The sequence below is a fragment of the Anopheles coluzzii genome, chromosome 2 (assembly GCF_943734685.1).
Source record: "Anopheles coluzzii chromosome 2, AcolN3, whole genome shotgun sequence".
NCBI lineage: Eukaryota > Metazoa > Arthropoda > Insecta > Diptera > Culicidae > Anopheles > Anopheles coluzzii.
Window position 1 is genome coordinate 125,880,644 of NC_064670.1, and position 22,012 is coordinate 125,902,655.

At 38.4% G+C, this 22,012-nt stretch overlaps 4 protein-coding genes across 14 annotated transcripts; 3 read left to right on the forward strand and 1 right to left on the reverse strand.

Moving 5' to 3' along the window:
* Nucleotides 1-638: 638 nt before the first annotated feature.
* On the forward strand, nt 639-5,083 carry LOC120947578 (cullin-4A). Its single transcript, XM_040363019.2, has 7 exons — nt 639-1,436; nt 1,567-2,948; nt 3,027-3,254; nt 3,874-3,981; nt 4,046-4,216; nt 4,275-4,427; nt 4,616-5,083. Exons 1-7 carry the CDS (start codon nt 1,304-1,306, stop codon nt 4,709-4,711), a joined length of 2,271 nt encoding a protein of 756 aa, XP_040218953.1. The 5' UTR covers nt 639-1,303; the 3' UTR covers nt 4,712-5,083.
* A 213-nt stretch (nt 5,084-5,296) lies between these two features.
* Nucleotides 5,297-8,012, reverse strand: LOC120947579 (mitochondrial intermediate peptidase). The gene is made up of 3 exons (XM_040363021.2): nt 7,478-8,012; nt 6,885-7,414; nt 5,297-6,820 (listed from the first exon to the last, which is right to left on the reverse strand). Exons 1-3 carry the CDS (start codon nt 7,604-7,606, stop codon nt 5,389-5,391), a joined length of 2,091 nt encoding a protein of 696 aa, XP_040218955.2. The 5' UTR covers nt 7,607-8,012; the 3' UTR covers nt 5,297-5,388.
* A 505-nt stretch (nt 8,013-8,517) lies between these two features.
* Nucleotides 8,518-12,254, forward strand: LOC120947580 (activin receptor type-1). 2 transcript variants are annotated; one of them, XM_040363023.2, is made up of 10 exons: nt 8,518-8,644; nt 9,170-9,284; nt 9,454-9,489; nt 9,692-10,002; nt 10,070-10,293; nt 10,364-10,578; nt 10,634-10,856; nt 10,927-11,114; nt 11,187-11,412; nt 11,489-12,254. In XM_040363023.2, exons 1-10 carry the CDS (start codon nt 8,590-8,592, stop codon nt 11,639-11,641), a joined length of 1,746 nt encoding a protein of 581 aa, XP_040218957.2. In that variant the 5' UTR covers nt 8,518-8,589; the 3' UTR covers nt 11,642-12,254. The 2 variants fall into 2 exon arrangements, with proteins under 2 accessions (XP_040218957.2, XP_040218959.2); XM_040363025.2 differs by lacking the exon at nt 9,454-9,489.
* Nucleotides 12,255-14,602: 2,348 nt separating this feature from the next.
* Nucleotides 14,603-20,559, forward strand: LOC120951051 (trifunctional nucleotide phosphoesterase protein YfkN). Of its 10 annotated transcripts, none has more exons than XM_040369551.2 (8): nt 14,603-14,819; nt 16,799-16,994; nt 17,437-17,827; nt 17,906-18,171; nt 18,448-18,570; nt 18,642-19,574; nt 19,654-19,749; nt 19,817-20,559. In XM_040369551.2, the coding sequence occupies exons 2-8, from the start codon at nt 16,863-16,865 to the stop codon at nt 19,895-19,897; spliced, it is 2,022 nt and encodes a 673-aa protein (XP_040225485.2). In that variant the 5' UTR covers nt 14,603-14,819; nt 16,799-16,862; the 3' UTR covers nt 19,898-20,559. The 10 variants fall into 10 exon arrangements, with proteins under 10 accessions (XP_040225485.2, XP_040225486.2, XP_040225491.2 ...); XM_040369552.2 differs by having other exon boundaries at nt 16,845-16,994; XM_049605877.1 differs by lacking the exon at nt 14,603-14,819 and adding an exon at nt 14,826-15,746 and having other exon boundaries at nt 16,845-16,994.
* The last annotated feature ends 1,453 nt before the right edge of the window (nt 20,560-22,012 follow it).

A 22,012-nucleotide genomic window follows, 5' to 3' on the forward strand; every position in this document is an offset into this window, starting at 1 on the left:
TATTGTTGTTGTTTTAAGACCTCTTAGAGTCTCCTTCGCCTCTAAACTTTGCATATTGTTATATGCACACGCATTAAACAGCGCCTCTGTTTCTTCTGTTATGTGCTACAACCGTATTCTCACATTTGCGATATTCTTCGTGAAAATTATGCGCATTTTGACACTGCAGCGCACAAACTGCTATGAGTAGCAACATATATCCAACTGAGTTGAGTGGATTAAAAGTAAATTTTCACGTTTAAATATGGTTTATGTACTATGTATATCCGCAATTGTGGTCCATTATTGCTAGCTGCTCAATATTTTGTGCAAAATTTCCGCTAGATCACACCAAACATTTGCAACACTCGGAAGCTACGTATTTTATCGACTACTTATGGCCGATAAAAACACTTAGTTGTGATATCAATTATAAAACAATACAGAGAACCAACATAACATGCCCAAACATTACTGCTAAAAGAGAACGAGCTTTAGTCTATAAACAAAACATAACCGTAACCGCTGTTTTGCAATGTAGTGCAATAAATTCTTAGCACTAGACAACCGTTCCGCAGAGTTCGTGTCTCAAATGTACAACATAAACTGGCAATGACGCGAAATTGACGTTTGATTGACGTTTTCAGGAGCGACAGCAAAATTGTTAACCAATAAAATACATAGCTTCCGAGTGTTGCAAATGTTTGGTGTGATCTTCTAGCGGAAATTTTGCACAAATTATTGAGCAGCTAGTTGTCCGCATTGTGTAAAGTATAGTCTGAAAAAGGATCTGCTTTATGCTTGTACGCATTTCTGCTGTAGTTTCGTTGTAGAGCCACCTGTGGTGTTTGCGCTGCAGCCGCGGACATTCGGGCATTTTTGTTTTTTTTTCCTTCGTTTGAGCGTTCTAACCACAGTGGAAGTGTTCTTTTCTGCTAGATGATAAAAATTCGCAGCTAAAGGCTGGAGCGTCTGATTCTGGCACTACTAGTAGAATACAACAGTGATTCTTTATACAAATACGTTCTCAATCACTTTGTGTAATTGAAATAATAAAAAGAGAAGTAAAACGCTGGAAAATTTAAAGCGACGATAGGAGAAGAGTTCATCACAACAAGGGCTATATATCGTACGCTAAGTGGCGTTATACCACAGTAAAATTTTTTTGGTGCACAAAACGTCACTATTTCGAAAGTTATGTTATTTCGCAAAGTGCCTAACTGAAAAGAATAAGCCTTATAGGAAAACTTAGCAGCTAGTTTCATTTATTAGAAATTACCACAAACACCCCTCACCAGTGAAAGTGAATAGTAAAACTAAGAAAATGCACCATACCGAAAACGATAAAAAACGGGCCAATTTTTCGGCCCTGAGCCCTATCAACGGAGCAATTATTAAAACAACTGCAACTGGAAAGCCCGGAGATGTTAAAAAAATAATAATTAAAAATATGAAATGTAAGTATTATGTGCTGCTCCTTTCGCTTGTATGACCTTGCGTAAATCGACATTACAGACGTCGAGCTGCTGCGCAAGAGCCTCTTATATTTTTGGTCAGGATCTCAATGTCGTTCCGGTTTGATTTCAGCTTACCCATCAATTCCGGAAAATTTTGAAGAAACTACATGGAATCAGCTACGCAAAGCAGTAATTGCTATTCAGACGTCTACACCTATTGAATACTCGCTAGAATGTCTCTGCCAGGCCGTATCGCATATGTGTGAAGACAAGATGGATTCGCAATTATACGTCAACCTGACGGCCCTAGTGGAGCAGCATGTGAAGGCAAACATTGTACCTTTTTTATCTGAATCGGGCGACAAATTGGTGTATCTAAAGAAAATGAACGATTATTGGCAATCGCACTGCCAACAGATGATCATGATTCGTAGCATTTTCCTGTATCTCGATCGCATATACGTCTTGAATAATCCAACAGTGCATTCGATTTGGGAAATGGGGCTAGAACTTTTCCGTGATCATATTGCTATGAACAACTTAGTACAAGCACGTACCGTCGAAGGAATTCTTATATTGATCGAAAAAGAGCGGCATGGTGACACGGTAGATCGGTCTCTACTAAAGAGCCTTTTAAGAATGCTATCTGATTTGCAAATCTATAGAGACGCGTTCGAGCAAAAGTTCCTCATGGCCACGAAACATTTGTATCAAGCGGAAGGCCAAGCCAAGATGGAAGAGCTTGATGTTCCGGATTATTTGCAGCACGTGGACAAGCGTTTGAACGAAGAAGAAGAACGCTTAGAACACTATCTCGATGGCTGTACAAGGCATCAACTGATCGTAACCGTTGAGAGACAGCTTATCAATGAACATGTAACTGGAATTTTGCAAAAAGGTTTAGACCAACTATTAGAGGAAAACAGGCTGAGTGATCTTACCCGACTTTACAAGTTGTTCAGTCGTGTCAAAAATGGTACGACGGAACTCTGTGCACATTTTAATGCTTACATAAAAAAGAAGGGACGAACCATCGTCATAGATCCAGAGAAGGACAAATCGATGGTGCAGGATCTACTGGACTATAAAGACAAAATGGATAACATTGTTAATACATGCTTCGAAAGGAATGAAAAATTCGGAAACTCGCTACGCGAAGCTTTTGAGTACTTCATAAACCAACGATCTAATAAACCGGCAGAATTGATTGCGAAATATGTCGATATGAAATTGCGCGCAGGAAACAAGGAGGCAACCGAAGAAGAGTTAGAACAGATTCTTGATAAGATAATGGTGCAATTTAGGTTCATTCACGGCAAGGACGTGTTTGAAGCATTTTACAAAAAAGATTTGGCCAAACGCCTGCTAGTTGGCAAGTCTGCTTCAGTTGATGCGGAAAAAAGCATGTTATCCAAACTCAAACAAGAATGCGGCGGAGGATTCACATCAAAGCTAGAAGGAATGTTCAAGGATATGGAACTGAGTCGTGACATAAATTTTGCTTTTAAACAGGTAAGTTAACACGTGGCTTTTACTTTTATGTCACAAATTCTCATGGGCTCTGATGGTGTTTTCTTATTCTGTCTTCAGAGCATGCAGAACTCGGAACACAAGGAACTTCAGAACATCGATCTAACTGTTAACATCTTGACAATGGGATTTTGGCCAACGTATCCTGTCATGGAGGTTACACTTCCTCAGGAATTATTACAGTATCAATCGATTTTCAACAAATTCTACCTAGCAAAACACAGTGGCCGAAAACTGCAATGGCAGCCAACGCTTGGACATTGCGTACTTAAAGCCCAATTTGATGCGGTAAGGTTAATTATCTACATACAAATTGAGCTAAAATTTCTGCACGATTTCCTCCGTTAATTCATACGCCATTCGTAGTCTGTACATATACTGCCTTATATGGTTTGTAGCCATGCAGAATTAGTTACTGGGCCAGAACAGGAACTGTATTGGTTCCAGAACCCAAACAGGTTCATGTTGCGATCCGGCTCTTACACAGGTCCAGGAACAGTTCCTGGATCGTAATAAGATCGGGAGCTGTTTCAGGATTGGTAAAGGTTTAGTATCAGTTTCAGGACCAATATGAGTTCAGCATCGGCCTCAGGATCGGTGTAGGTGCATGATAGGTAGTAAGACCGGCATAAGTTCCTGATTGGATCCATGACCGGTATGGGTTCATTATGTGTACTGTATCGGTTTCGGGATCAGTAGGGGTTTGGTTTTGGTTAAAGTACTCTTAATGGGTCGTTTCTGATTTGAATTGGGTTTCGGAGCCAATTATTACAGCGTAATCCTCATAGTAAAGAGTATCCTTAAATTTTTGTTGCGCAGCCCTGTATCCGGGCCAAATGTACCAGTTACCACAAAAGGTATATAGATAGTTGATATAACACAACGTCTTCTTTTTTATTGTTTACAGGGACCAAAAGATTTGCAAGTGTCTCTGTTTCAGGCACTAGTGTTGCTGTTGTTCAACTATAATGCTGCTATTACATTCGAAGAAATTCGTGCAGCAGTTAATATAGAGGTAGCTTTATACATCTGGTTTTCAAAAGTTCACTATAATCTGCATACTTACCAATTGTTTACAGAATGGAGAATTGAAACGCACCTTACAATCGCTCGCTTGTGGAAAGGCACGTGTTTTGACGAAAATACCCAAAGGTCGTGAAGTGGAAAACACTGACAAATTTCAGTTCAACAATGAATTCACCAATAAGTTGTTTAGGATTAAAATAAATCAAATCCAAATGAAGGAAACGGTAACATTTAAAATATTAGTGAGAAAAAACCAAAATATAACAAATCTTTTTTTTTCAGACGGAAGAACAAAAAGCCACAGAAGAACGTGTATATCAAGACCGACAATATCAAATTGACGCAGCAATTGTCCGCATTATGAAGATGAGAAAAACACTTAGTCACAACTTGTTAATCACGGAATTATATAAACAGCTCACTTTTCCAGTTAAGGTGAGCTCTTTTGTTGTTATGGTTTTTATATTTCAATCTATGTTTTATTATAAAAGAATCTAACCTAGTATGTAGCTATAACAGCAGCAAAAAGAGAAAAAAAATCGTTTCTTAGTAAAATTTAAGAACACTTACAAATTCATGTTTTATCAAATCATGTAACCTTTTCAAATTCCTTTTTTTTTCAGCCGGCCGATTTAAAGAAACGAATCGAATCATTGATAGATCGAGATTATATGGAACGTGATAAGGATAACCAAAACCAGTATAATTACGTTGCCTAATTCCTTTCGTTTACTCAAAAAAATACGTTTTACTTTATAAATTGTAAAATTGAGCAGGTGTTTGTGAAAATATCTTTTTTTTGTTAAAAACAACTGCGAACTATAGGGATATCCAAGGATTCGTCACAAAAATGAAGAAACAACATACACATTGAGAAGCATTCTTTTGTAGTAGACTTTTTTTATCACTAATGAAATGAATTTAAAGAATTTTCGAGTTTCTGTTTAAATTCATTCGATTAAAAGATAAGCAAAAAGTAATGTTCATCGCAACCTACTGAAAAAGGCATTAGACTTGAACTGCTCTTTGATTTTAAACATCCGCATGTACATTTTGTAATAAATCTGCGAAGATCGTATATGTAATAATAATTGGACAACATTTCAAAGTATGTTGTTATGAACCAACGCAAGATGATTCAAATGAGAAAATAACCCACAGTAATTTAACAATAAGGTAATTATAAGCATTTGGGGTTTACCATTTTCAGTTGAAGGCATACGTTTACGCTTCTCTCGCTCATAATGAATAACGTTTATGGCCGTTTAATGTTCAGATGTGTTAAAAAAAGATTTTTTACTAAATAGTTTTAACTCGCGATTTTATGTTTGCTCTCATTCCCTTGGTTTGCTATTCGCACATTACTAATTTAAACACCAGTTTCAAACAAATTAGACTATCTGAAGTAGTCGTCTACGTGCTTCAGACGCTCGTTAAATGTATCTATCTCACTAATCAGACTCGAGGTTAAATTCGTGGGAGTGATTTCACGTCCTAAGAAATTGGATACTAACAAACGACTAGGAATGCCGCCACCGTATGCCAGACAACCTCGACGATATTTCTCTCCTTCGGTTCGACTGAATGGATCCCGTTCAAAGTATGTTTGCCATATCCAGGAAGCAATTGCACGTGAAATAAGGTAAGAATAATACTTCGCACCGTATCCAACCAGGTGTGAAAAGCGCAGCTGCCATGCTGTATTTTCGACATAGGGAAGGCCGTAATACTTTTCTTGCACTCTTTGTAACGTCTGAGTTGTGTTTTCGGCATGCATATCATGATTTCCATGGTAAACTTGATCCAAAGCGGAATAAAAAACTTGCAACTGCATCTCACTTGAAGCGAACAAATGTTTGGATGTGCATAGACGTTCTAACATGCTTTCTGGCATGGGTTCTTGCGTTTGAAAATGTTTAGCGAACGACCGTAACACGCGTGGATCATTGGCAAAATATTCCATTAACACTGAGGGAACTTCTGCAAAGTCTGTGCTGCACCTTGTACCTGTCACATGTTGAAATTCCGTCCGTGCAAGCATCGAATGCATGGCATGCCCCATCTCATGAAATAGGTTGTCCACCATGGAGGGAGTCAACAGCGTCGGCCCTGACCAGCGGGGTTGCGAAAGATTCAACATAACGACAACAATTGGATTTTGAAAACTTCCGTCCGGCATTACTTTGCCTCCTTGAATTGTGAAATGACAATCTTGGTTCGGTTTTCCTTGTCGTTCAAAGAAATCACAATAAATGTGACCGAGCAAACCCTCCGTTTCATGTTCAACAGCAAGTTTGTATATATCATGAAACCACGATTCACCCGGCTCCATTTCAGTATTTCTTAGAGAAATCCCAAACAGACTATTCATCAAAAGATTTAATCCTTCCATACATGCCCCTAGACTGAAATATGGTGAAAACTCTGACGCACTGGCCTGCAGATGTTTGCGTTTTAGTGAGGATGTGAAGTACGGAGTGTCCCAAGCCGCTAGCGGAACATTAGCACCACATTCTAAAGATTTCATTTTCTGCATAATTGCAAAATCATTTGCCGCACGAGGCTGCAATTGTTCGTTCAGCGAATCCAAAAACATATCGACCATTTCTGGTGTTTCTACAGTGCTTGCTTTAAGCGCTCGATGAGCATAGGTTGGAAATCCGCAAACGGTTGCCAGCTCGTTGCGGCATTTAAGCATCTCCGCCAAAAGTCGCTCCTGCTGTTCGTCTGGGTAAAGGAATAGGCGATATGCCGATTCACGAGCCACACTGTTAGCAGAATCGGCATAAAGTCCGGATACGAGGATATTTTCACCATCCGATGCAAAGCTGTGAACAATAATAAAATGAATTATTTGTATCTTTCTGCCAAAGCAATGCAAGAAACACTCACAAAGGCAAAACAGCTGCCGGGAGGATATTTTTTGAAATGCTTCTGGGATGAACCGCTCCGGCCATGAAACGTTGACCAAGCTGAAGGATACAATCATTTAGAAACACCACCCGCTGACGAGCCTCTTCTTCTAAGTGAATACCACTTTGTTCAAAATCAAACAGGAAAAGCCTGGCCACATGTTTATCGACATCGCTTGTCTCAAACTGGTCTCCGTTGTCAACAACACTTTTCAAAGCGTTGAATAGCTTCTTATGTGTGTTCAGCTTTTCTACAATGCCGCTTATCGTGATGCACGCGTCTTCAGCAGCCGAGCAATAATTTGATGCTGGGTGAGCTAGTCTTATGAATTCTGACAGGTCAGCCACTTTGCACAAGGTGTCGGAGAGCTCGTCGAAGATAACAACCATTTTGCGTGAACGATTGGATGAAGTAGCTTCCTCAATAAGATCGTCCGTTTTAAAGATAGCCTTTTCCTTGAGTACATAAAACCCTTCATGCGAAGTAAGTTCCGGTTTTCCAAAAAGACCCTACAAGATACAACAAAGTTATATATTAGCTGTCCCAGAACCGGACCGCAAACGCATACAAACCACTTCATTTTTGGTAAAATTAATCCTTTTCTCCGGACGAGTGTTAAATGCAGTGGTCAAGGGAGACCATGTACTGACCCTTCGTTTCAGTAAAACGTTTTTTGAAAAGTGCTGCATCCGACGTAACATTTCCGCTGCTTGGATTATTATTAAACTTTGCCGTAGGTTCTATGAGGCATGGGATGGCACTGTCGTTCGTGAACAATACAGCTGTCCAATGGTTGTTTCAGTTAATCTTCTAAAAAGGTTGGGATTTATTTTTTGATACTAGTTTTGCTACTGCTAGAGCTCCATTGCTTGATGCCAGCCGCTGTACTGATAGTGTGGAAACAATATATGTTTTTTTTAAACAATTTTTTTCAGGCTCTCCGCGATATTAGCCGTGATGTATATAAGTATTGAACTAGAAGCTGTAAATTGAATGACCGCAGACCAAAAACCGGGTTTTGCGAGCTCGCCAACGCTCCAAATCGTTGCGATTTTTCTTCGCTGGCGAGCGTTTTTGAAAGTCGTTGTGAGGGTTTTTGAGGGTTCAAGATGGCCGCCGAAAAGCTCGTGCTTTTATGCGATTGTGTTGGTGGACAAAATTAAATGGCAAAAAAATAAATACACTCCACTTCCCACCTCCCACCCTCCCTACAGGGCTCCATCATTCCATGTGTGCGCCATATTAGCAGTAGATGAGGGGGTGACCATTTATGTACAGTTTTCAATATAAAAAGGACATGAAAAAGGGCAAAAAGCAAGACAAATTGTTCACTCCTCATTCACAGCAACCACAGAGTTTGTTTATCTTTTTTCAAGCGTCCACATGCGCGGAAAAGACGGCACGACAAATCGAGCGAGAACATACACACCTCGGTATATGATGCGCGTAAATTGTAACACAACGAAAGGCATATGGACAAAGGAGTACGAGTTCTTTAAACCGAAGTGGGAGAGGGGGGCACAAAAGCTCACTTCGAAACGAGCACTGTAGACAAGAAAAGGAAGGGTAGAAAAAATGAGCGAGATGCAGCGATATTCGAACGTCAAAAACCCTCGCCATGTTGTACGGGTATTTGATTGAATACAAGCAAAACTCCATAGCTGTGAAGAAAACATAAGCAAAAATGGTGTTGGCTCGTGGGCTTGTATTTTTCGTGTTAACTTTAAATATATGCAAAGGTGAGTATAAACACTTATGGAAAAGTATGAAATATGTGTCAGGTGTAGAACAAATATGTGGACTACAGTGTTGTACAGTGTGTCGAAAAGTATTATGGCGTTTTACAAAATCTATCTGCTTGAACACTTAATGGACATGGACAATGGCAGAAAAGCAAGGGGTTCACTTTAACGAAGGGCAAATTGGTACCAATGTTAGATTTTGCGAAGAGATCCGGCGGGGATGCTGTTTACTGTTTAGAAAATTACTAACAGAATTGTATGTGCGCAAGAAGTAGCTTGCCCGGATAAACGATAACGAAAGGGTGACGAATATAGCAGAGCCTTTAAAGTGCGTAAGATGAGTACGGAACGAATAGAAGAACAACTTTGTTGCTGGTGTCTCATTAAATGGTTCAGTGACGAGGCCATTCTTGTTTCCATAATTATTTAATGTTAACAATTACCTCCTCAGGTACTCGTCGCACTAAATCTGCTCTGCATATAGATAATTTATTTTATTTATTATTTTATACGCTACTTCAGGTGATTTGGATGGCAAACTGTTGGACGAGATGGATGATAACGACATGGAAATTGAATCTGTTCAGGAAAATCGTAACTTACCTATTCATGCCAATGGTATATTAGCACATCCTAGGTAAGTAAATAACATAAATATAGTGGTTAGCGTGTGAAAAGCTCAATGATGTATTTTCTATAATGTCCATGACTAAAACATGATGTATGTTATTAACTAATCCTTTAAATAATTACTATATGGTATATGTGTGTGTGTTCTGGACTATTGCTACATTGGTCCTTCATAGGAGACATTCAAAGTCAAAAAACCGGATAAAAAGAAGGTAACCGAAGCTGCAAAGTAAAAATACATGCTTTATTTTGTATTATGAACATTGTGTTAAGTTTGCTGTGACTTTTGTTTTAATATCCATTATAAGAAGAGACATGTGTTCATTCGTGCGATAAAATAATGCTTTAGTTTGTTTTACTATATTCTCCTAACCTTAAATAGTTAAAAATTGAAACATTTTGTTTTTATTTCAGATACAAATGTTATTCTTGCGAACCTCCAGACTGCGCAGATACGGCGATTCATGCACACTATTGTCAAAATGCTATTCAGTGCTGGAAATCACGAACCCGCGACCCAGAAGGAAATGAAAATGTACAACGAGGATGCACTACTGAACATGAGCAGCTGCCTTTGTATTGTAGTCAAAATCAAAAATCTAGCACTGGCGATAGTGGAGGACCTAAAAAACGTCATGTTTCTAGCACTGGAATGTATAATATTGAGTGCTGCACGGGAGATTATTGTAATAATGGATCTTTTCCAGAGCTCCCACCGATGAGAGGTAAACATTCCTATTCTACTTGAGTAGGAAAAACTTATAGCAAAAAGTTATCATTTGTCTATTACAGTTTCTAATACAGAACAAGATGCGGATCCCTTCGCGCTGAAGATGGCGGCAGCAATTCTAATACCTTTTGGTACAGTTGTTTTACTCGCTGTTACCGTGATCTATTGGATGCGTCGAGCACACAAGAAACGAATGAGCGCTTGCCGTACGAAATACGATGCTGAAACTTATTATACAAATGATGATGTATTACGCGCCACCAGTGCAGGAGATAGCACGTTGCGAGTATGTTGCACATTGATAATTCCATTCTAGTATCTGTTCGTCGAATTTTTTTTTTTTCATTCATTAATAGGAATATTTACAACACTCTGTTACATCTGGGTCTGGTAGCGGACTCCCTTTACTTATACAACGTACTCTTGCTAAGCAAGTGTCACTTTGTGAATGCATCGGTCGTGGGCGTTATGGAGAAGTCTGGCGTGGCATTTGGCACGGCGAAAGTGTAGCAGTAAAAATATTCTTCAGTCGCGATGAGGATTCATGGAAGCGAGAAACAGAAATTTATGGGTAAGTTGTTATTATAGTACCAAAGATGATAAACTTAACAATTTATGAGTTTTAGCACCGTTTTGTTGAGACATGAAAACATCTTGGGGTACGTTGGTTCAGACATGACTTCTAGAAATTCTTGTACGCAGTTATGGCTTATAACGCACTATTATCCTCAAGGATCTCTTTTTGATTACTTAAATCGTACTGCAATTTCCACACATCAAATGATTACCATTTGCCTCTCTATTGCCAATGGGATGGTACATTTACACACTGAAATTTTTGGAACTGAGGTTTGTGAACACATCTTTAAATTTGATTCCTATTCTTAATTATAATTTACATTTTCTTGGAAAATTTAAGGGTAAACCGGCTATCGCGCATCGTGATTTAAAGACAAAAAATATTCTAATTCGAGCAAATGGTACATGTGTCATTGCGGATTTTGGCCTGGCCGTAATGCACAGTCAAACAACTAATAAAATTGATATAGGTAACACCGCTCGTGTCGGAACAAAGCGCTATATGGCTCCGGAAGTTCTAGACGAAAGGTACGAAAGGTTTAAATAAGAATGATAGATGTTGCATAGATTGTTGTTTTTTAATTTTGCTTTCAATTGTAGTATCAGCATGGAATGTTTCGATGCCTTAAGGAAAGCTGACATTTACGCAATTGGTTTAATATTTTGGGAAGTATGTCGCCGCACTATCTCTTGTGGCATTGCAGAAGAGTATAAAGTTCCATACTTCGACTACGTTTCATCAGATCCTAGTTTTGAAGAAATGCGCAAAGTTGTGTGTGTTGACAATTATAGACCATCCGTACAAAATCGTTGGACATCTGATCCGGTAAGTAATGAAAAAATAGAATGAGTAAATGTAATGTAAAGTCTAGTAAAAACCTAATCTTTATATTTTTCGACAGTTTCTCGCTAGTATGTCAAAGCTGATGCGTGAATGTTGGCATATGAACCCCAATGTTCGATTACCAGCGCTAAGAATTAAAAAAACTTTACTTAAACTGGCTAGCTCTGACGAAACAATAAAAATTACCCCGGATGGCGAAGTAGTAGTATGATGACACTATATTTAATTAGCTATAGATATGTCACGTATGACAAGACGAATAGGATAATCTAACTGTTATTTTTAATCTTAAGAGTGCTTTTTAATTTGCATGTACAAATAGCATGATACATCAACTTTTTTTCTATACTCAAACATAGGCACATTCAGAGTCAATTAGAATATGAAAATTAAATAATAGAATATGAAAAAATTGTTTAAAATATAATCAACTATATATACATATATGTGAGTTATTAACCCAACATTAAATATTTGATCACAAATACTGATACAGGAGTTCATTTTTGATTGGAACTTATTCCTGTTTAAAAATTTCAATCAGTGGTAAAATAGAAAAGTAAGTTTATGATTTCTTTGTTCATTAAGTGTGCAGTATTAGTGTATTGAATGTTATAATTTAAACAATTTTTTTTTCTGCTTACTTAAAACGTAGCAGAAGAATGATTGGTAGTGACGTTTATTTGTGAAACAACGGATCGTACAGATGTTCACTAGCCATCGTGCCATTGATGTAACTGATAAGGAAGTGTCCTTTATAAATGTTAATATACTTCGTGCCTGTAACCGAGGTAGAATATTGTAAATAAACTTTGTATTAACTAGTTGATTAGATTAATTTTTATAAACGAAAATACAGTAAGTTCCCGAGTTACGCGGATTTCTAAATTTGACAGGTCATGTATGAAAACAGTACCATTTGCTACAAGAATTGTCAAATGGAAAACTTTTTTGCTAAAATGAAAAAAAATGCATTAAAGTGGAAAACAGACAAGCGTTGTACACGAATCTTATTAAATAAATCATTAAGTATATAAAAGTGCCAAAAATCATCCATAATACCCATTTCTCGAATTATTTTGATTGAAAAATGTAATATTCGACTTACGCGGATGCCTCGGGAACGCATAAACTGCGTATCTCGGGAACAAACTGTCGAAGGAATCCTATTATCATATTTTATAGTTTTAATGGATCATCAAATTTCAAAATGATTTAAGAACAGTGCAAAATAGTGATTAGACAAATAACTATGCAAGAATGTTATTATTGAAAGAATTTTTTTTACTGCATTATTGCATTTTGAACTAATTCATGTATTCATTAATTTATTTAAAAAAAACATTTAAGTGTATTATTTGAGGAATACGGCCTTTTTTGGACCGTTTTACCTGAATAAAAAAGGGTATTATTTCGAACAAACCTGCCGAAACCGCCGAAGGATGGCATGGAGACGTCTGCCGTTAAGGCCGGGATAACGGATTGGCAGACAAAGGCCAAGACCGCAAAGCGGTTGTAGCGTCGGATAGCACAAATAATTGTATTATTTGGAACATCGGTTGCTTCATCTTTACTTATAATTATTAAGTTACTATTTTAATGATGTTTTGCCAATCACAAGAACTTTAAGGCATACGCCGGAATAATTGACCTCGAAACCCATTTATAATCAGAAACTGATGACAACCTCTTAAGACAGTGGTCTCCAACCTTTGGATTTTCCACATTCAAGATTAAATTTTCATTCCAGTTTTATTAAAAACTTTAAACTACGTGTATAAAATTTATCCCCTCAATAGATTTGGGCCGCTTCATATGTTTTTTCAAAGCCAAGTGGTCCGCAATCCTAAAAAGGTTAGAGAGCACTGCCTTAAGAAACCTAAAACCAAAATGAAACCCATACCGATCCTGAAACCGATACAGTACCCATACTGGTCCAGGGACTGATCTTGACATCATGCCGGTTCTAGACCTGATAATGAACCTATGCCGGTCCAGGAACCGCTACTGAGCTCACACCAGGAACTACCGTACCAATGAAAGATGAATCCAACAAAACAGACGCAGACGCATAAGAAGTAGCATCTGCCTAACCAGAATTGGAAATGAAAGATACTAAAACGAAATATCAATGCAATAAGTTACATTAAAAAATATCCAAAACCACACGGATGACATTGGGAGATTGTAGCTTCTTGAACATTTGTTTTTATGTGGATAGTTGCAAGTATGTTCACTACGAGTTAGATACATATGTAGACCAGACACCGAATACGGTGCCAATCAAGTTTGAAACAACAAACGAACACATTGCTGGATCTAAACGTCATATTGTTGATTGGTCTTCAAGCCCTGCAAGACGATGGATTAATTTTCCTGTGGGTTACTGGGTGAGCTATGGAGTTGGGTCATGAATGTTTAAAATTATGGTGCTATGAATGTATTAACGAACTGATATGGGAAAAAATAAACCAATTGCAACGCATCATACGAACAGGACGTAATGGCGATTGGCTAACCCGTTGAAAGGAACATTGTTTGGTCGGTATGAAGGGTAATCCTCCAAATTTGACTCGTGGGTAAGAGTGCGATGTAATTGTTGCTGAAGTACGGGCCACCAGCCATAAATTAAACGAAATTTATGAGATCATCGAACGTCTAAGTCCAGGGACACGTCCTTTCGGCCGCTTAATGTGCAACCAAACTGGTAAAAAAAAAAAAACAAATAAAACTTTTCATCAAACCTGTGATAAACAGGGAACTGATGAATGCTTGTCTTGGTTTTTTTTCAGGATTACTCTTGGCATTAAACTCGGCTGAATTCGTTTAGAAGATGCTGAATTAATGAATTCGTTTCAATAACGTTATCCGGTTATCAGGGAAACTGTATGACACCGGGAAAAATTCCTTAATAATTAATAGTTTGATATACAATGAAATAACTATTTAAACTCCACATATAATTTCCTCGAAAAAGTCAACAGTAAGATGGAGCAATAAACGAAAGTCTACAAAAACGCTTTTAATATCTATCAATGCTGTTGTACATTCAAAAGTTGAATTATTTCAGGCAGCAACATGACACAATACTGAATGTCAGAAGAATCATGTCAGTTAATGTAATAGTTGCTTTTGTTGAGCATGCGCTAAAAGGATCTGAAATTTTGCGTTAGTTGAAAACATTATTTTCGATGTTCAGTTGGTAAAGAAGAGTTCATCGAATTAGTTTGCATTCACTGTACATGCATATTTCATTGACATGAATGCATTCGCTAAAACGTGGACGGTGTTTGTGTGATGGACTGTGTGTTTAGAGAAACGGACAACTTCTAAAGAAAAGTGAAGCGCAAGAAAGTATACGCCAAAAGTTGCTTGGTGGGGAAAACAAGGTCGAACCTTTCTATTCTAATAGGAAATAGGTGGTCAATATAAAGGGTGATTTTAATTTTGTTTAATACATCCATAAGGAGGTGAATTTTCGGATGGGTGCTTTATGCCATTCCATTGGAAATAATGTTGTGCATCCAGTATCTATCGGGTCATTGCAGAAGTAACATTAGATAGGCAGTTGTAGAAGCAAACAAAAAATGTCCTACGTGGTTCATATCAAAGCAAAAGTACAAACCATAAGGAGTCGTAGGCTGGCTATAGGGTTTGTCTTAAAAAAGTGTTTTTGTTTGCGTGACGTCCAACATGGATGTACATTAAGCAATATAGTCCTGAACATTATTTTAATCAATTTACTTAATTTAACTTTATTAAGCTTCAAGCGTATTTTCAATATTGCCTTATCCCGTTAAACTCGGTTGAACGTATATAATAGACCTTTGACATTATTGGTGGCATACATTTCAAGCCATTGTATGTCATTAACTATCTTGGCGTTTCTTACAGTTATTGATGTAAACTGTGTAATGATTGTTGTTCTTCTTTTTTGGCGAGACAACCTTTGACAGGGTCACAAGTGGACAAAATCACTTTTGAGTTTAGTGTGATTGGTGTACACACTTTAGAAGTCCTATAAATACCCTACCAACGTATAAGGTACCTGTTCCATCCGAGGTTTGAACTCCCGACGAGCATGTCGATAAGCTATGGAAAAACTCAAAACAATGCTATGGTATCGACATATGGAATACATAATATATGCTTATTCGAAAAGCTTATTTTAGCTTGGAAGCTAATTGAGTTTGACGAAAAAGATAAGACAATCTCAACACATAGTGACGTGGCTAATGTGTGGGTACTGAGAAAGAGTAAACATGGATAAGATAGGCGATTGCAACTCTACCAAAGAAATCTACGCTAATTTATCGGTAAAAAGTTAAATTAGATACTTATGAAAGTAAAATAAAATTTATGTTTGTATATTTTAAATCGCTTTTCTTAAACGTTTTTTTTTTTTTTGTAAATAGTTATTATAAACAATAAAATTTAATTATGACTTGATAGTATTATAAACTGGAATGGAATGATGAAAGGAAGACACTTGTTTGGCATTGACTGTACGACGCATGGATAATCTGATTCTTGATAAGTATGTTTAGTTACGTCACCAGGTATGGGAGCATGCTGTCATGTAACGTTGTGTGCGTGATAGAGTCAAGCCACAGAGCACAAATTTATGTTGAGCGCATGCGTAAACGTTGTCGTGGTTTACTTGCGAATTCTATTCGGATCCGCTTTGACATGGACAATTGTTTCGCATACTTCCGAATAGTTTAACGTAGATAATGTTTGCGGTTGTCTAGATCGTTATTACCAGTGTGAAATTAAGGTAAATGAGTGCGATGCCTAAAGGAGCGTTTATTTTCATATGTGCTATTTAAGGGTGATAAATTGGTGATACATTGTTATGAAATGTGGATTTATACGAAGATGGTGCTGAAAATATCAATACAGATATCGTGCGTAACAATCAAGAGTGTATTTTGTGTTCAAGTGATTGTTTGAAATAAGTTTATTCCGTTCAGTTCAGTTTATTTCGCAAAATCTGTGTTACAAAACTGTAAGAACAGTAACACTTTTTCGATTGTGAACCATTACCGTGCTGCTCTCACATGGGCGAACGTAGGTCAATTTCAAGGATAAGGCCTTGTACGTGAGATACAATCGTGGTGTATAACGTAAGCCCCAAAACCCACACTTGTTCGTTCGATTGTATGTAACGAGAAAAGCTAAACCAGTGACCATTTGATAAAAATAATTTCCGTCCAACAACTGTCGCTTAATCGTCATAAAGGTCTTCGAACTACATACATGTTTAGACATTTAATTTTTTCATCAAACGTCGACGTAAATTATGCCGATAGTCTCTACAATCACTATGATTTATATTATATTATATTATTCATTCTATGTTGCTCAGGGTGCGTACGTTCGTACATCTACAGCGTTCAACGTTTCGATTTCAGCACTATAAAGGAATAAAAATGGCTGGGTTTTCATCGAAAGCTACATTACGTTCAAAATGGGGCGATCTAGTCGAAAATGGCACCACAAACACTGAAACCACAGCGGAGGTTTCTCAGGGATTAAAACACGTTGTCGGATGGCTTAAACAGGTGTTGTTTAACAAAACACGTGTATATCTTCGTGTATCCGTTGTTCTTAGTCAATCACAGTGTTTTTTCTTCTATTGTATCTTGCTATATACGTATCAAGACAATGATGTTAGTAACTTGAGTGTTGATTAATTTAATAGTTATTCAAGTTAACGAATCATGTATATACTAATCGTGAAATGTTGTGGCTCTTTTTCAACAAATTAATGATTACTTTTGAAATTTCTTATGTGAACCATCGTAAAAATCATAAACCCTAGACCAGCATGGATGGCAACGCACGATATTTACTGTAACATTAATGTAATATATTTGTGTGTGTTCGTCTATATGTTATGATTTAGTAGAGCCCTTGTATGCAAACGAATACATTACCAAAAATACACGTGGAAAGTTGAAATAACTGAATTATAACATTTTTCCTTATCTTATTTATTTTTAGGCTTCCGTAGAAGTAAGAGAAGCTGGGAAGCGGGCCGTCTCGCAAATTCAGAATAATACGCCTAATTTGTTACATCTTCACACAACAACTCTTATTCGGCAAGCAAACGATCGGAATTCTGGCAGCATGACGGGAGCAGTGGATAAATTAACTCTCATTCATTATAACGATGTGTATAATATCGATGCCAACAGCAAATCCGAACCAATTGGTGGAGCTGCACGTTTTTGCACGGCGGTTAGATCCTTTAGTCACCTAAATCCTCTTGTCTTGTTTAGTGGTGATGCGTTTTCACCTAGCATGCTAAGTACCTTTACAAAGGGCGAACAGATGATTCCTGTATTGAATACTGTTGGAACTCATTGTGCGGTGTTTGGAAACCATGACTTTGGTAATAATTGAAACAACAGCCATCCATACTATTCATTCAACATATTGTGCATTATTTTCTCATTATTTTCTTTTACAGATCATGGCTTGGATATTTTAAACGAATGGGTTGAAAAGACAAATTTTCCATGGTTGATGTCCAATGTAGTTGATAATGAAACCGGACGGCCGTTAGGTGGTGGTAAAATTACACACATTATGCATCACAATGAGGTGAAAGTGGGACTGATTGGTTTAGTGGAAAAGGAATGGCTTGATACACTTCCTACGATTGATCCAAACGAAGTAACTTATATTGATTTTATTAAGGCTGGAAATCAACTAGCAGATGAACTGCACAATCAGGTAATTTTTCACTTATTGTTAAACCAACGAATTACAGTGAATCCTGGAAAACTCGGTAATGTACAATACATTCAAAATAATTTTAGAAAGGAGTAACGTTCCACTTTAAATCAAAACAAAGAAAAGAGAGAGTTTGAAAACTGATATCTTTATTTACCATATGTAAATTTTATGATTTCAACGATTTTCCATTTGAATTTCTTTTATCCAGGATTTGCTGTTTTAAGCTAAATACTATGTTACATACAATTTAATAGATATGCTCTATTATTGCAGGGATGCGATATCATTATAGCTTTAACGCATATGCGTACACCTAATGACATCGAGTTGGCCAAACATATTGGACATATAGATCTAATCTTAGGTGGACATGATCATGTATATGAAATATTAAACGTATGTCGGCGCATCATTAAAAACAAAACCTGCACGACAGTCAATGAATTTTATTTGTTTCATCTTTGTAGATTGACGATACTCATGTAATAAAATCTGGTACAGATTTTAGACAATTTTCAAAAATCGGTATAAGCTTAAATCGCAATCAGAATGGCAAAATTAACATAAATGTGGAGAAAGTAGATGTGAACTCCACAAAATATTCGGAAGATTCCGAGCTGAAAAATGAACTGAAAAAATATTCTGAAACTATTGAATCCAAAATGGACGAAGTGCTTGGAACGTTTGCTGTGGAATTGGATGGAAGGTTTTCTGCTATTCGTACATCTGAGACCAATCTTGGAAATTGGATTTGTGATGTGGCTCTGGCAGCCACCGGAGCTGACTGTGTTATCATCAATTCTGGTACGTTCCGTTCCGATCAAATTCATCCGGCTGGACCGTTTACTATGCGTGATTTGATCAACATCATTCCGATGCAAGACCCATTGATCGTGCTGGAAGTTACGGGAAAAATTTTACATCAAGCGCTTGAAAATTCGGTGTCAACGTATCCTAAATTGGAAGGAAGATTTCCTCAGATAGCCGGAATGTCATTCGTCTTTGATCCTACAAAAAAGGCTGGCGAGCGAGTAGAACCGAAATTAATTCGACTTGGCGACGAATGGTTAAATCTAGAACAAACATATACGCTATGCGTTAAAAGCTACATATACGGAGGATGTGATGGGTACAACATGTTCAAAGAATGCCGCGTGCTCATGGATGACGATGCTGCACCAGAACTTGGGTTAGCCATTCAGAATCATTTCAAAGCTATCGATGTACGTTTGGGAAAAACTCATCACACTAAACATCGCCAGTCCCTTGTAACTCTGTCAAGACGTCACAGCATGGTACAAATGCTTGAAAATCTAGAGTTGGATGGCCCCACCCCAATCAGACGGAAATCGTCAGTAACATTGCCGAAAATGGAACATATTTGTAACAATCGAGGAAAGGTATGTAAAGTATGCATACACATTCAATAATTACAACAAAAAAACTATGTTGTGTATTCCCTATGTTTTGAAATTTTAGCTTTTACGTCGTGCTTCGTTGGATGATTTGGAACAAAACAGCTGCCAACTTGCACCAACAATTCAACACAGAATCATTATGATCCAAAATCAAGAAGTATGGTTGTAGTTTAACGGTTGGTGCTTAACTAACAGTAATTATATTTACTTAATTTATTTTCCAGCACATTCAAGAGATGATTTTAAGGCGGGAAACAATTGAAAAGAATTCTGTGATTAAAGAAACAGACGAACTTACTCCATAAGTTATTGTATTGGTTAATTCGTTGTACATCTGTTGCGCAATTGTTAAAGTATAGCTTACTATGATGAATATCAATCAAGAAGATGTGGATATTATGCAATCTGTATTGGTGAAGCCCTGTAAATATATTTTAATATTCATTTTCAAAATGAATTATCCTCAACCAACGATATTCTCAGATTGTTAACAAAAAATGTGTTGTAATTATGGAATAATTTTATACGACAGAATAATTTCTAGTAAAATAGTAAATACTACTAAGCAATAGGTTTTATATCTTAAAGGGTGTTATAAAGTGTGGAATGATATTATGTGCTTTGACTATTGCACATATATGTTCTAGATTCTATGATCATCGTACTCTACTATATATCGCCACACGTTGAAGTTTGTTTAGTCTTAATGGACTACGCTAGGAAGTTTGATATTTGAGCGTTAGGGTTTTTTTCTTGATCCTTATACTTTTTATGCGTTTCATTATCTATAGTCCATGTTTGGCTTATTTATGGATCTTACTTGGTTATTCTTAATATAAAATGGTTAGCCTGCATTTTCGTTGTTCTTTGTTTCATGTTGATTGTGAACTACCGTTAAAATTTGTAAAATCTGCAGGACGTCCAATAAATGAATAAATAAATGGATAGTATATTGTTGCCATGTTGAGATGGTTGTATGAATATAATGTAAGTATTGTTTAAATATGAAGCTCAACACATCTTCCAACACCGTGTTAATCCATATTAACTAAATAAAATACTGATTCACCTTTTTTAAATATGTTCTAATTTGTTAAACGAGTTTGTTTAAAGGCTCCGAAACACAATTTCAACAAAGCGGCTCGAAAACACAGCCGGATAAATTTGCAGGAAAAATTAGCTAACATCCATCACGCGTCCCTTTAAAAAATAATATTGGAAGGTCGTAAGACCAACTGTACTCCAATGCGTTGAGAATTCATTCAAAAAACGATTCCATTGCTATCGATGTGTGCGCTCTTGAATTTGGCTTGAATGAAACATGCCGGTACTTGTTCTCGGGCTCGATCGGCCTTTGTGCACACTCTCTCGGCGCTCGGCACACACTAAGCGTTGCGCGCTTAGTGTGTGCGACAGTGTGCGTGTACACACTGTCGTCCACCTGGACGTTGACCGGTGGCAGCGCAACTGCCACGGCAAGTCCAGGGGTCGGCACGCACGGCTGCCCACAACATCTCCCCCTTTATTTATCCGGAGGGGTCGAACCGACACGGGATATTCCACTGAGGGAATACCGGTGTGGTGACACCCTCCGGCCGATGCTGGTGTATTCGGTGGATGCTGTGGCGCGGACGCTTCTGCTTGCCCTACGGCTACCGGCACCCCTTTTCCGCCCCGCCATCACCCTTAATCGCGCTCGATCCTCATCGGCGACGATTACTTGCGGCGGCGGTGATGCTGCGTGTACCTGGGCCTTTCTCTGCCCCGCTACTGTCCCTTTGCTCCAGGTCGGCGATGACGATCTTGTAGCGGCGGTGTTGAAAATGAACCACGGGCGGCATAGACTCTCGCCCTTCTCACGAACGAAGCTGTAGCCGGGGCGGCATGACCACCTCGCCCCCATTCCAACCTGCGATGCTGCATCCAGGGCGGCCTCGCCCTCCTTAGAAACTGTGACACTGTTGCTGCTGTTAGTGATCCTGGGCGGCATGGACTCTCGCCCTACCTTCACACGTTCCTGTTGCTCGTGGTGCTGAACCCAGGGCGGCATGAAACCTTCGCCCTCTTTGGACACTGTGGCGGCCCCCGGGGCGGCATGACACCCTCGCCCCCATGGTACAGGGCAGCTCCCGGGACGGCATGGGTCCTCGTCCCTTTTCCGCACTGCATCCAGGGCGGCTTAGATCCCTCGCCCTCTTAAGACACAGTGGCTCGACTGCTGTTGTAACTGCAGGGCGGCATTGACCCTCGCCCGCTGAAGCTGTGGCTGCAGTCCGGCGGATGACGCTCTCGCCCATAGCCCGGCAGCAAGGAGGAAAGCTTCCTCGCCGATGACGCTGCCGGCGTTGCTTGGACTGCAGCCTGGCGACCTTCACACGTCGCCGAGAGTGTGCAGCGCTGCCCCTACGGTCCCCTTGATG

Bases quoted from the DNA above. Each gene is read 5' to 3' on its own strand.
- LOC120947578 (XM_040363019.2), top strand. From the start codon at position 1,304: ATGCACCATACCGAAAACGATAAAAAACGGGCCAATTTTTCGGCCCTG. The intron at 2,949-3,026 runs GTAAGTTAACAC...TTCTGTCTTCAG, and splicing joins TAAATTTTGCTTTTAAACAG to AGCATGCAGAACTCGGAACA. The intron at 4,217-4,274 runs GTAACATTTAAA...TTTTTTTTTCAG, and splicing joins AAATCCAAATGAAGGAAACG to ACGGAAGAACAAAAAGCCAC.
- LOC120947579 (XM_040363021.2), bottom strand. From the start codon at position 7,606: ATGTTACGTCGGATGCAGCACTTTTCAAAAAACGTTTTACTGAAACGA. The intron at 7,415-7,477 runs GTTTGTATGCGT...TGTATCTTGTAG, and splicing joins ATTTTACCAAAAATGAAGTG to GGTCTTTTTGGAAAACCGGA. The intron at 6,821-6,884 runs GTGAGTGTTTCT...TATTGTTCACAG, and splicing joins CCGGCAGCTGTTTTGCCTTT to CTTTGCATCGGATGGTGAAA.
- LOC120947580 (XM_040363023.2), top strand. From the start codon at position 8,590: ATGGTGTTGGCTCGTGGGCTTGTATTTTTCGTGTTAACTTTAAATATA. The intron at 8,645-9,169 runs GTGAGTATAAAC...ACGCTACTTCAG, and splicing joins AACTTTAAATATATGCAAAG to GTGATTTGGATGGCAAACTG. The intron at 10,294-10,363 runs GTATGTTGCACA...ATTCATTAATAG, and splicing joins CAGGAGATAGCACGTTGCGA to GAATATTTACAACACTCTGT.
- LOC120951051 (XM_049605877.1), top strand. From the start codon at position 15,693: ATGGATAAGATAGGCGATTGCAACTCTACCAAAGAAATCTACGCTAAT. The intron at 16,995-17,436 runs GTGTTGTTTAAC...ATTTATTTTTAG, and splicing joins TTGTCGGATGGCTTAAACAG to GCTTCCGTAGAAGTAAGAGA. The intron at 19,575-19,653 runs GTATGTAAAGTA...TTGAAATTTTAG, and splicing joins TTTGTAACAATCGAGGAAAG to CTTTTACGTCGTGCTTCGTT.